Source organism: Mirounga leonina, unplaced genomic scaffold (assembly GCF_011800145.1).
Source record: "Mirounga leonina isolate KUSES-001 unplaced genomic scaffold, KU_Mleo_1.0 Mir_127, whole genome shotgun sequence".
Lineage (NCBI taxonomy): Eukaryota > Metazoa > Chordata > Mammalia > Carnivora > Phocidae > Mirounga > Mirounga leonina.
Window position 1 is genome coordinate 65,953,372 of NW_023270316.1, and position 14,678 is coordinate 65,968,049.

General features: G+C 41.1%; 1 protein-coding gene across 1 annotated transcript in view; it reads left to right on the plus strand.

Annotated features, from left to right (window-relative positions):
• DCLK1 (doublecortin like kinase 1) overlaps window positions 1-14,678 on the plus strand; it is a 345,007-nt gene that overhangs the window by 307,764 nt on the left and 22,565 nt on the right. Inside the window, exons 15-16 of the mRNA XM_035003548.1 lie at window positions 1,283-1,363; window positions 12,627-12,740. Of these exons, the coding sequence (XP_034859439.1) occupies window positions 1,283-1,363; window positions 12,627-12,740 (195 nt within the window). The remainder of the gene's footprint in view (window positions 1-1,282; window positions 1,364-12,626; window positions 12,741-14,678) is intronic.

Here is a 14,678-nt window from a genome sequence, read left to right on the forward strand (position 1 = left end):
ATGTCATTTATTTTCTAATTTTCTCCCACTGGAACACAAATTTCATCAAGACAAGGATTTTTATGTATTTTGTTTATTGTTATATCATCAATGCCTATGTAGTAACCAGTATATAACTAATGCTTAACATGTATTAAAATGAATGAATAAGAGAGCAACCTCTGAGAAAACTAAAAATCTTACATGGAGACATTGGTAGAGCTTGAGATAAAAAAGAAAACTCTTTAATTGATTCCTTAAGCTTACGTCTCCAAGCATTGACTTAAATTTTTGAAAAATTGATGTTGAGAAATAATTGACTTTTGATTATTCAGTGTGTATGCCGTTCGTTTCTCTGTGTCCTGAGTGTGAGTTCAATTTAAAACCTGACTTTTTCTGTGGGGGTAGAGGTCTTTTTGCCTGTGAGCAATCTCTTCAGGAACCAATCAACCTCTCAGTGCTGTCACTCATAACAAGAGGGCTCAAAGTCATTGACAGATAGGACCATCTCCCACACCCCCATGTCACCTGGCAAAGGGCATCACACCAAATAGTTGCTTTAATAAGTCCCGGCCTATGTTGGAACCTGAATGAATGCCTTCTTGCACAAAGGAGCCTGAAGCAAGAAAAGAACATAATGAGAACTTTAAGGTAGAATCTCTACATCAGTGGAAATAAATCATCCCCATCACGGAATGGTACTCAGACCGTGAATGTAAGGAACTGGATAACACATATCTAACCATTTTGTTACATGGGAACTTCTAATCCGAAGTGGACAAATGTATGACAGACTCATCATTAAAACCCAAGCTGTGCTTTCCTGGTCCAAATCATTTTGAACTCATGAGGAGGTCTCATTAATTTCAGAACCATTAAATCATTTGCCTCTTAATAGTTCCATTTTATTGGTATTGATTAATGTGGAAATTTTTGAAGCAATGTTAACAGATTTCTGTATTAAACTAACCTAGAAATCTGCCATTCAAGTGTGAAATTCTAGACAAAGAAAGGAATATTAATTCTTTAACTTATATAATTTATTTCTTCTCTACTAAATACACTTTAATACACTTTCATTTTAATCTTCATTTCATTTTTTTCTCCCAATTATAAGCCATATATTTATAGTTCTAAGTATTCACCTTTAACTTCTAAAGGTGTTAGATGGCTGTGGATAAGTTGAGTTGATATATTTAAAATTTAGAGCTTTTCCAAACTAAAAGAGAACATCCACATATGAAAATGCTCAGAATTCTGCCATAAAAATGAGACAAATGGAATCAAACGTTCCCTTCCACAGGAGCTCATCACCATGATGCTGTTGGTCGATGTCGATCAGCGATTTTCGGCTGTGCAAGTCCTTGAGCATCCCTGGGTTAATGTAAGTGACTTCCTCCTTTTCCTATATGTACTCCTAACGTTCCTTTCTAAAATTGCAGATTTCCTAATGATATCGCCTCCTTTGTAAAGTGTTGTGTTCATATTTGTTCCTCCCCTTCAAACACACCGGAACAGTGATGGGATCTCAGACTGTTCCTCTGATGGATCCGTCCTGACGTGTGCTGTCATGGTCCCCTGCACAGAGCCTTTCATTCGATTCAGATGGGTCTGCCTTCTGGCTTGGGAGGTGCATGCACGTGGTCGCCAGCCCCCGCCCCCCAACCTACATTCTGAATACATCAATAAGAGCAGATTTTCTGAGTCAGTACTGCTTTTGCATGATTCCTACCAGAAATACAATTGACCCAAGGGTCTCCACATAAGCCTTGAAGTACTCCAATGCAGCACTTCTCAACCTTGAATTCGCTCACAAGTCACCTGGGGATCTTGTTAAAATGCAGATTCTAATGTCGTAGATGTGAGGCTCTGAATTTCTCAAAGCTGCCAGATGCCACTGCTGCTATTTGAGTACTAGAGTCGAATGATACATCTGTATGAAGGAATTCTCCGGAGCGCAGTCGTTATATTTTGTCCCTATATCTCTCTACAATGGATTGATAAGGTTTGTTTTGAATCATAATATATGCATAGAGTGCTTCACTTATAAAGTCTGCCCAGGACTCTTTTAAGCACCTCACATACATTAACTGATCGTGTTCTTCCCAACAACTGTATAATCTAGGTACTATTGTAACCCTCATGGGTACGTGGACGCTCCAGACCTAGGTTTAATGGTTCTTAGAAGACAGACATGTGCATATTGATATGGACATGAACACAGGCAGGAACAAGTATAACATGGTTAGCTCATTGATAGAAATTTTGCCAGCCTTCCTATGGCTTCTAGTGATCTGGCTGTGAGTTGAAGGCAACAAAATATTCCACTTCTCTAAATTATCACCATAGTGATTGGTCAGGTGGTTTTGTGTCTTTTTTACCCCAAATCACTAATTTTAGGGATAACGTATGATTGAAAGCACAGTGTTGAGACAGACTACATCCAAGGTGACAAGAGCTTGGGATCTTGTTCATGTTCCACCGCGTGATGGCCATGGGCCGAGGTTCTAGCACTTTTGTTTTGTTTTGTTTTTTGTTATTGTTTTTCTTTTTTTAAATTATTAACATATAATATAGTAGTTGTTTCAGGGGTAGAGGTCTGTGATTCATCAGTCTTACACAACACCCAGCACTCACCACAACACATACCCTCCCCAATGCCCCTCACCCAGCTACCCCATCCCTCCACTACCCTCCCCTCCAGCAACCCTCAGTTTGTTTCCTGAGATGAAGAGTCTCTTATAGTTTGTCTTCCTCTCTGGTTTTGTCTTGTTTCATTTTTTTCCTCTCTTCTATGATCCTCTGCCTTGTTTCTTAAATTCCACATATCAGTGAGATCATATGATAATTGTCTTTCTCTGATTGACTTATTTTGCTTAGCATAATACCCTCTAGTTCCATCCACGTCATTGCAAATGGCAAGATTTCATTTTTTTTTAAAGATTTTATTTATTTAGGGCGCCTGGGTGGCTCAGTTGGTTAAGCGACTGCCTTCAGCTCAGGTCATGGTCCTGGAGGCCCTGGATCAAGTCCTGCATCGGGCTCCCCGCTAGGCGGGGAGTCTGCTTCTCCCTCTGACCCTGCCCCCCCATGTGCTCTCTCTCATTCTCTCTCTCTCTTAAATAAATAAATAAATAAAATCTTTAAAAAAAAGATTTTATTTATTTATTTGACAGAGAGAGACATAGCGGGAGAGGGAACACAAGCAGGGGAAGTGGGAGAGGGAAAAGCAGGCTTCCCGCCTAGCAGGGAGCCCGATGTGGGGCTCGATTCCAGGACCCTGGGATCATGACCTGAGCTGAAGGCAGACGCTTAATGACTGAGCCACCCAGGCACCCCAAGATTTCTTTTTTTTTTTTTGATGGCTGTGTAATATTCCATTGTAGATATATACCACATCTTCTTTATCCATTCATTTGTCGATGGACATCTGGGCTCTTTCCATAGTTTGGCTATTGTGGACATTGCTGGTATAAATATTGAGGTGCAGGTGCCCCTTCAGATTATTACATTTGTATCTTTGGGGTAAATACCCAGTAGTGCAATTGCTGGGTCGTAGGGTAGCTCTTTTCTAGCACTTCATGTGTAGAGATGTAAAACAGGAGGATATTTATGAATGTTGAATGTGAGTATAGATATACAGCTAAGGGTTGTTTTAAATATTTTCATAGAGCAGAACTTCCTAATTGGTGTATAAATGTATAAAGATATCAATCCCCTCAGCCCTTGGGATAGTCAGGCAGGGCAGCTAGAGTCCAGAAGTGATCACCTCCAGCCTCAAAACCTTTGCATTTATCCCAGGGTGCTGAACAAAAGTTATCCTCCTCTATGAAGTGGGAAAAGTTAGGAAGTATCTCAGGTAAGCCTAATAATAAACCTGCAGGATAGACAGAGTGGATATTATTGTACCCATTTTACGGGTGAGGAGACTGAGGCTAAGGTAAGTGATTTGCCTGGAGTAGCAAAGGTTGTGATTGAGTCAGAATTTGCAGCCAGGTCTCCTCACTCCAAGCCCATTTGCTTTAAAGTCCTATGCACTGAATTATATCTACCTGTCCTTTGTTATACATGAAAGCACCGTGAATATTGCAAAAGAATGCATGTGTACATCATATCGTTATAATGATTGTTCATGCAAGTTAGCAACATCTTCAAAGGAACTTATCTAGGTCGTGGCACGTTTCCCTTAGATTTGCAGGGAGGAAGAGGCACAGGCCTGCTGCAGCCTTTCCTGTGGCAGCAGTTGGTTCTGATTGATCAACATGCTAATTAAAAGCCCATGATCTACAAATTGTCCAATTGCATGATAGCACTAGAAACAGTGGGACTCTGACCACACAGAATAAGCCAGAAAATCAGAATTTGAAACATGGCCTTTGAAGGCTCACAAAGAGTCATAGAGGAAAGAGATTTCATAGACTGCAAATAGCCATTTTAGGTTTTTAAATACGTTTTCGTCAGAGGACCCCTGCCTGGCAGGCCCGCCCTCTGGAAGCTCTGGTACGGCAGACAGTCGCAGGGCATCGGAGGGAGGCCACGCCAGCCAGCCTCTGGGTGGGGAGAGCGGTGCTATAAAGGATTCCCTAGAGGAGGAGACGCCAGTGCTCTATCCCAAAGGAGGCAGGGAAGGAGATGTCCAGCAGAGCCAGCTCCGACAGGATATGCGTATCTGTTTTAAGATAACTTTGTGGATGGAAGCACATTTGTCTGTATATTCGAGGGGGCTAGAAAGCAATTAGAAGCACCCTTACCCTGATTCCAAACCAAATGACCCTGCATCCATATATATATTCCCAGTTCCGTGGGATAAAGAAACAAAATTAGGAAGACTTTTGGCTGTTACCTTTGGAAAACTAGGTTGCTCCTTTCCCTAAAGCAGCATGTACATTTCTCAGCAGTAACTTTCTGCCTTCTCAACCAGCTTTGTGCACATTTTTACACATGGTCCCACTTTGCTGATAATTAGGCTCCACCACGCCCTCTAAAACGTGGACTTCTGCTGTCATTTTAGTTTTCCCTCTCAGATTCCCTAAAGACATTTCTTAAAAGCGAGGATAACATTTAAGGGATTATCTAGGAGATTTAAAACTAAAAAGTACCCTTTTTATCATTCTAACAGACCTTAGATTCTGAGGGAAAAAACTCTTGATGTTAGCAGAAACTTAAAAAAAAAACAAAAACCCGAAATGTATGAAATGGTTGCTTAACTTTTGAAATTGTATTTATGTAGTAACTAAATCAGAAAAATGATTATTGTCTCAGAAACATAAATGAAAAAGCATATATAAGCTTTCACAACGAGCCTTTAGTGTTTTTCGAGATCTCTAAGTGCAACAAATGAACAACCAAGCAATCAAAATAAATAAATTAGGCATTTAAATGGAAGTCCATTTGACAAGACATTTTGCATTTGGTGATCAAATTATATCTGATCACCGCAGGAAACTCTACCTCAGGGGGAAAGAGGTAATAATAATTATCTGAGCCCTGAGGAAGTCGTCAGAAAGCATTTCCTGTACTCTCATTTGTCCTAATTTTCTCTGTTGCTTATACAGTGACCTTTTCACTTGGTGCCCTTGGAATTGAAAAGGCAGTCCCTTATGAAACAGAGAGTAGAGCAATAGAATCGGAAAATCTAGTCAGCAAAAGTCACTTGTTTTAACCTTACTCTAGGCTCATTTTTTTCATTCACTCTGGGTGGGAATGCCATTGTGCTCCTTGGTGTTCTGGGCCCCTGCTCTGTTATGCAAAGAGTCATGAGCGAGGCATCTAGGTGGATTGTTCTAGCAAACCAGATGGACAAAGGCAGCATCAACGTGCAGCCAGGTGTCTAGGAGAGGAACGTGGGCTTCCGGAAGGAGCACCAGCTCACCCTCCTGTTGTAACCTTGGGACAGTCATTTCACTCCCTTGAATCTGTTTTTGTGTCTGTGAACTGAAGATAATAGAATCAGCCTCTTGGGTTGTTACGAGGGTGGAGAAAAGAATATATATTCGAAGGGTCTGAGAGGACAGTCTTTAAGCACTAGCACTGTGTAGGTACTTGATACATATTTGGGGAATTGGGGGTCTGAGAGAGGCAACAGCTCTGTCATCTGTTGCTATGTACTGGTGAAATACAAATTGTGATGGATGTTGGCATATGAGAAGTTTGATTAAGAAGGAGAACCTTCTCATCCTCCCCCCAAAAATTCCATTTGTGTACCCCCAGCTCCATGTAGATAATGTGTGCATTATCCGCTCTGTTGTCTTCTTTAGTATCACAGTTGTTTCCTTTACCATGACTACAGAATACCAACAGGAATTGTCCTGGCTTAAGTTTATTTACCTTAGTACTCATCTAGTAGAGAACCACGGGATTAAGGCACATAGGACACTGAAATTGACATTAATACATCTTGCTCATTCCAGGGATTGTGGAGAAAGTTGGGTCCCTTTCCCCCAAAGGACACTTTGTTGATAGAAAAGGTAGGTTAGTGATAAGTTCATAAAGGTAATTGACATGTACCCCTCCAAAAAAATTCTTATTTGTAAATAGGATTAAATTATCACCATTGTAATATTCCAGATATATTACTATTATTGCCTTTTTATTTTCAAAGTGTTGACCTATTTTATCCCATGTTATTCTCCCGATGCTAGGGTAAATGTCCATCTCAACACTACAATTCTTTGAGTTTATTTTTACCTCCAATTATTTTCCTGATTTCATTGATGAGGAAACTGAGCCTCAGAGAAGTCTCCGGCGTAAAGCTCCATGGAGTTTCTAGCACAAGGTCTGATGCCTGGATTTTGCCTCTAGTGATTCTGACTTAATTGGGCAGGCATCTGGGCAGGCGGCAGGAAATCTAAGAGCTCCCAGGTGGTTCTACAGTGAAACCAAGATTGAGAACCTCTGTCCTGGTGGAAAGAATGGGTTGAAATAAGTCAGGTGTAAGTATTTAGCCAATTCAAGCCTTCTATCACCTTCCTGGCCTTTAAATTTTATTTTACTTCATGTGTCTCACCTACCTACTCTTTTTTAAAAGGTAGTACTAAAAAATAAATAAACAAACAAACAAACTACTAAGCCAAGATATTCAAAAAGAATAAAGAAGGAGAGGAAGAAGAAAAAATAAAAAAATAAGAGCCTGGATAATCTCCCGAGATATTCCATACTAACTAAAAGCAGCTCTCCCCACACAAAAATTTATATGCATTCATCTTGTGCTGGCGGAATTTGTTAGAAATTAAGAGAGCCCCCAGTGATACTGTAATAATAAATAAAACCATCTATTTATATTCATAAATTAGAAATGATGACATGGAATCCCACTTTCCAATTGGGCATCTTACCTTCTCCCTTCTCCGAGCTAGATCTTAATTTACTTCACATTTTCTCCTCCAGTGCAGTGTGAGGTGTAGACATAGAGGATGCATCGGCCCCAGCTGAACAGAGTCAAAGGTCCTGGGTGCCATCCAGCCGGAGATGGTTAGCAAGAGTCAAGAGGCCAAACCCTGGGACGCGAGAGGGAGCTGCTATTGAAGAGTAATGTACTTGAGAGATTATTTAAAACTAAATCAGGATATTCTGGTAGTAAAACGTCTCAAGACTGCCGTACTTCTCATAAATTCACAGATATTATTAATAACAGAGTCTGGTAATGAATTGACTGCAAATCAGATCCATGAGTTGAAAACAAAAATCCATGAGGGGAGGAGGGTTTTCTAAAGCATGACCCCTGGAATGGTTTCCCTGAGGAAAGAAGGGAATTCACTCCCCCACAACCCCCCCACAGCTGCTCCCCAACATCCGCTGGAGAAATGGACACCAGGAGGCTAGGTCTCCGAAAGACAGCTGTGAGAGTTCATTTTCCATTTTGCAAACTAATTTTGTTCTTGTCAGCTGCAATGCTCTGCCAAGTGGTGGATGGGAATTTCTAAATCAAAAACCACTAACCTCAAACCACAACCAGCGCATGTGAAACTTCAGAAACTACTCCCAGAAACTACATACCAGAACGTATGGTAATAATACTATAACTATTTGTAACATACTGCCAGGTTGGTCACGTTTAGAAAATTCATAGCACATTTTTGGCACACAATCTATTCAGAATAATGGTGATAAAGATGTATATATAAAAATGTATGTTTTTAATGGCCCTATTTATTTTATTGATGCAAGACAGTAAGTTAGCTAAATCTCCATCATCAATCTGTATGCCTCAGGTACAGATTAGGTCCCTGCAAAGCCAGTTGTTTATACCTTTTAATCCAATTATGCTCAGTCTTCACAACTGATATAGAAACTCTGCAGACTTTTAGTTGCTGTGAGGGGTGTGTGTGTGTGTGTGTGTGTGTCTGTGTGCAAGTGATTCTGAGACACCTTATTTCATTGGGAAAAAAAACAACCCTGAAATGTTCTAAGATTTATGAAGTCAGAAGCATCTCTGACAACTTGTGAGGGTTGTTTCAAGACTTTCATTGCTTCAACATGAACTAATAACCCAAGGGAAGCTGAAACCTTCACTAGAATTTAAAGCTGGAGGTCTGAACCCTCAGGACCCAACATCTAAAAGAGTTGCTAAGAGTCTTGACAGGAGATCAGGACCAAGACAGAGCTGGGAAATAACAGCAACAACCATTCTGAGGGTGGTGAGAAAGCAAACTCTTAGCTCAGGAACTGGCAGGGGGAAGAAAAGCCAGGTTAAAAAAAAGAAAGTTCTGGCTAAGATGGCACCACACGTAGGGAAATGGGGAGATGGGGGGTTGGTGCAGCAGGGGATGAATTGCCCTCAGTAAGTCGGGAAGGGGCTGCTCCTGTGGAATCCCTACTATTTGTTCTCTATTTGCACCAAGCCTGTTCAACATAGCCTGTGTGGATCATAGGACCACGCTATGACCCAATGCAACTTCATGTCATCCAGTGTCAGCCAGGCCTTTTGGTGCTGTCTGCCCCACAGAGGATTCGAGAGCCTGGCCGGAGTAGGTCACACTGCCACATCCCAGATTCGTGGACATCCAGTCTCTCCTTGACATAAAAGTCAACTGCATTCCACTGGGCCCCCTGACGTGCTCAGCATCCCTTTTACTGACCTCCATGCAGATGCTTCCCAGGCTCCACCGAGGCCTAGCCAGATATTCTGTTTTTTTCAGTCCCTAATTTAATCCTTCTTTCTCCTTACCATCGTGCCACTTTCATAGTGGGAGAGAGGACTCCTCAAATCCTACCATTTAACTCTTAGGGAGCCCTTTATAACCGATGCCGTGCGAATGAATGCTCTGGATGGATGCAATGTGGTGTTGTGGAAAGAATACTTTCAGACCTGGTTCAGTCCTGACTCAACCACTTTCTAGCTGTGTGACCTTGAGCAAATTACCTAACCTTGCTGAGCCTCAGTTTGCTCGTCTCCGAAATGGTCCTAATAATGCATATCATCATAGAGGATAATCTGAGACTTAAGGGGCTCGTATGTGTAAATCACTCGCCAAGGGCCACATAGCACTTTACACCTGTGTCACCTTCCTCTCCCTGTCTTTCTCTTTTATCTTTGCTCCCCTCCACCTTCAAACTCGGGCCTCACCCTTTCTCTCCTTACTTCATCATGCATCAGGTAAACCTGTGCCTCCCCAGGGCAAACGGCTTCCCCTCCCTTCCATCCCTGCCCCTCACTCTGATTAGCTCGTCTCGTGTCTTCTGGCTCTTCCTTTCCAGCAGCTTCTGATCCTGAGACAGCAAATATGCTCAAGGTGGTGTTGTCCTAAAGAGAAAAGCCTTCCTTCGGCCAGCTTCCCGATTATGTTTGTCACATTTGTTGTCATACAAATTTGCCATACAAATCGCTTTGCCTGAGCTAGCCTGGAACTCTATTAAGAGATGATTACACATACAAGTATAATCTTGGGGGTGAGGCCCAATGGGGAACCCCTGTCTCAGGCTGCTCCCTTTCCCTCAGGCAGAGCCCCAACCTGTTCCAGATACATGACACTAATACTTGGAAGACTCTCAGTAAACGCATGTCATTTCATCCCTCGTCAAATGTTCAAATGCTTCCAAAATTCTAACTTAGATTTCAGAGGCCTGTTGTTCCATCCACCATTAAAAAAGCATTTTCACCCTTGTGTTTAAAGCTCTGGATTGCAAGATTCTAATTCTTCGTGAGTGAGTGAAAGGTAGTTAGCCCTCCACACTTCCTACCCTTATACCCCTCTCATTAAAAAAAGCATTGTTTTTATTCCTAATGGAGACAAAGGCTTCCATCTCCGGATCTTTCTGGTAGTGATTTGTGGCCAGTCTTTTCCTGTTTTTTTTTTTTCCAGCTTTCTCCATCATTAACCAGATAAACTGGTTAACTCATTGTTTGGCAAACAGGCCTTGAGGTTTCCCACTCGCTCACTTCTGTACACCAAAACAGCAGGTCCCTGATCTCTAAGGGTCAATTGCTCCTCCTCATGAAGGACCAGGCTGGATGCCATAGTCCTCGTGAAGTCCGCTCTGTTCACAGCTGAAAATGTGTCCTCTCTCCTCCGAACTCCTTCCGTGTTTCTAGCTGAGCCACAAGGCTCCATGCCTTATGACAGCTCCTTCTTATCTTGTTGATCTGCTTTATTATTTGACATTGTGTGTGCATACTTTGTCTCTCAATTAGCCCACAAGGTTCTGGGGGGCAGAGACCATTTTTCTCTCACCCTCTGCCATCCCCGCATAGCCTGGGACAGAGTAAGTACTTTGTATGATCCCGTTTCTGTTCCCTCCCCAAGTATTATCCCACTGTTACCCTCATTGACCTTCACTTTATGTCTGACTCTTTTCACAATACGGATTTTTTAAAATTTTTTGAATTCACTCTGCAATCGCTGGAAAGCATCCTTCTTCCAGATTTGATTTCAGGTGTGACTTAATAAGCATAATAATGGTTCCTTCTTCTAGCCATTAGTAAATCAGTCCAAGAATATCACAAATTGAATATCCACTGTGAGCAGGGTGCTGAACCAAGGGCTCATATTAAAGATTACAGAAAATGTGGAAGATGTGATATAAAAGGGCAAGAGTTCGGAGTTGTTGATATGCTATATATATTTGCACTCTTTACATTCTTTTTGGTCTTAGGTGATTTCGTACATATATAACATATATGTAAATGTATAGAGAGAGTTGAGAGTTATATATTACTCATATAGAGTTATATAGTTATATAGAGTTATATAGAGAGTTATATATATAGTTATATAGAGTTATATATAACTCTCCCTATATATAAGTTATATATATACATATATATATGTTATATACGTTATATATGTACATATATAAGTTATATATGTACGAAATCACCTAAGATCAAAAAGAATGTAAAGAGTGCAAAGATATATAATGTAAAACCATTAGGAGTTTACAGAAGAACCATTCTAATGAATTATGCTTTGTAGGGGAAATATGTTTTGGAACAGGTGATTTGGACCCATGTTTTGAAGAAAAAGAGAGGCCACAGGGTCCATAAGAGCAAAGCCCACGCCTCTTTTTGCTCACCAGCTTTCCCCACTACTTCCTGCAGCCTGGTCCACTGTAGACATGCAGTGAATAGCGCCTGAATGCATGAATAGCCAAACACTGAGGGAAGGGAAGACTAGGTTACGTAGAAGAGCGAGCATGTTATGCTAGGGAAGCAGCCATTTATTTTCCTGGGTGGAGCCAAGAAATAACATGCAAAATGATGGAAAGGAAAGAGAGAAGGAAAATGATGAATGGCATTGAAGTCTTGCCAGGAATTTTGGTTTTAACAGCTAGTAACAAACACTTTATTATCCCTTCATTCATTTATTCCGCAAATATGTCTTAAGCATCTACTGTGTGCCAAAGCACTATGCTAAGACCCGAGGACTCTGTAGCGAACAGAACGCAGTCTCTGTCTTCAAGGACTGGGCAGCCTTTTCAACATGAGCTAGTAAGTGGCGGCACATACTTACGGCTCTGGTTAGTGTTATCCTAACAGTCTTTAGCAAAGGGGAGCAATCTGTCTAGCCTCCATCATAGACCGCTCCGGTGGAGAGCAGAAGCCTTCGTTAAAAGGAGCCTCAATGTGAAGTACGTCAAAATAGCAGATGATTTGAAGGCAGTGAGGAGGATTGAAAACCTAAGGAAGAACTTTTTCCCTGGGAGGTTGTCTGGGATTATAGAATGGTCGGAGCTGTGGAACCAGCCTGAGTTTATTTACGGGCCCTTGCATGAGCCCAGGACTGTCAGCTGCCTCGTGTTGGGGTCTGAATGATGGGCTAAGAGGATAAAACTCTTGGTTCAGGAAAAAAAGATGTTTACATTGATTTTTTGTGGGGTTCAGATTTAACTTGCCCTTTGGCGTATGTCCCCAGAGCCCTGGCTGAAATCAGTTTTATTAGAAACCAAAAACAGAAGTAACAACTTTTATTTAGGGACAGAACTCTGCGGGTCAGATGACGCAGCAAATTAATTTTGAGGCAGGTGTGGAAATGAACAAGACCTCAGAGCGCTACTTCCAACAACAGACATTGGTTACTTTATTTCTGAAATCTTAGGAATTCTAAGATCCCAGCTTGTTACTAGAAGATCTCGGCCTCATTTTCCATTTAGCTCATTTTTTTTTTCTTTTTCTCCTTTTTTTCACTTCTTTCTTTTTTTTTCCCCCCCAGGATGACGGCCTCCCAGAAAATGAACATCAGCTGTCAGTAGCTGGAAAGATAAAGAAGCATTTCAACACAGGCCCCAAGCCGAATAGCACGGCCGCTGGAGTTTCTGTCATAGCAGTAAGCATCTGAAATATCCACCTTAACTTTTTAAAAAGCAATCCACCTAAGAGACAGGCGTTACTCAGGAGATCCCACCCAGAGACAGCAGAATGGGTCATTTATTTAGACAACTCGACCACTTAATGCACCGGGGGAGGTTTGGGGCTTGTATATATGATGTGTTTTTGCTGAACATTTCCCTAGGAGTCACATCATTATCCAACACCTCCAGGGTGTCTTGCAGGATATATTAATTTCATGATTTATTTTTTAAAGCAGAAAACCTCCCCCACAGTGGACTCTGTGCCAATGCAAACTTTGGGGCTCTGAGAAAAAGAGTTCCCAGTGTCCTTTTGCCAGGACCCGGAGGGAGAGGGAAGCCGAGAGAGACAACACTGCAGAGAGAGATCGGAACACTATAGATCTTTGTACGAGACCCAAATGAAAGCCAAAACATAGCAGGAGGCTTGCACAGTAAGATTTTCAGTGAAACTGAGTTGCTGTGAACACCCAAAGAAATAATGGTGTCTTGCTCCTTAGAAATCCCTGTTTTTAAACTTGAAAGTCTTTTACCATTTACCATTTTATTGATGTGGCTTCACAAGGATTTTTTTTTTTCTGTTCTATACATGCAGACATATACTATATGCAATTTGATAGCAGTTCTAGGCAAAGATTAAATTGGGCAGAGAAATAATGAAACCTCATACTTCCTGGTGTCATATTCTAGAGTAAATATATTCAAGTCCCAGATTACTTGAGTTTTTAATAATTTCCTCTTTTTTCAGAGTATGTAAATTTTAACAGCATATTCCATGTGGAATCACTTGAGCTGTTTTTCTTTTCTCAACAAAGCACTTAGACACTGCAATGTCGAATTTTAAAAAGTCTATGTACTACGCACCAGTATCTTATGCTCATGAGCAATACTGAATGTTTTACCACTACTTTGGGTGTTCTATTCCCTTTCTCTTTCTCTTTTTCGGGTGTGTTAGAGCTCCAGATAAACTAAAGATAAATAATTGACATATTCGATACAATCCATCCCAGATCTGGGTTACTAACTATTTGGTAGGAGCTTCCAGAATTTGCAGGTGGCACAAATGTATGCGTACACTTTCTTGTACTGTTTGCATTTCATGTTTTTTGACTGAACCCTTTCCACAGTGAGTTACAAGTGAGTAACTGGCTCATGAGCCCACTCACAGTGTTAAGTCGAGACTCTCTCAGATGCTCCTCAGTGCTGCTGAGGGTTTAAAATTGCAAGTTGTCCTTCTTGCCCTCTCTCTCTAGTTTGTTCTAAGGAAATTCAACGTAGAAGTGCATTGTCCTTCATGTCTTTATAGATGTCAGTGTTCTTTGTGATCAGCTAGTATTCAGTCAGTAATTTGGGGACGTAACAATCTCATGGTGATTCTAAACTAAACCAGACCTTCTATACTCTGTTTTCATCATTCATTCAAGATACAAGTCTATTCCAAAATGTTCGATTCCACAATTTTCTTTTGGAATGGACTGCCAGCACGCTTGTCCATGAAAAGGACTGCTTTTCTGCTCCCACTGAGGGCTTACAAAGCTGCTAGAAAGGGTGCTTTCCCACCTTTGTCATTTTGTTTTTGTTTTCGTTTTTCTTGGTCTTTTATTTTAATTAGTCTTTGGTTAAGTTTGCCTTGGTTGCTCAATAATGGTTTGTTCACAGTATTCTGGGAGTCTTATAATGACCAAGGGCAGGAACTTCAGGGCAATTTTCCAGTAGACAGACAACACAGATTTGAGGAGAAATCCTACTTTAATCAAACGGGGATAAATTCCGAAACCTAATCCATCTGAGTTTATTAAAACTTTATCTAAGTAGATCTCAAAAAACTTAACTAGTATTTGAAGATCAAGGTCTATGGATCATGATTGGACCATTTTAAATACAATTTCATATCTGTTTCTCGGTTCATCACTAAC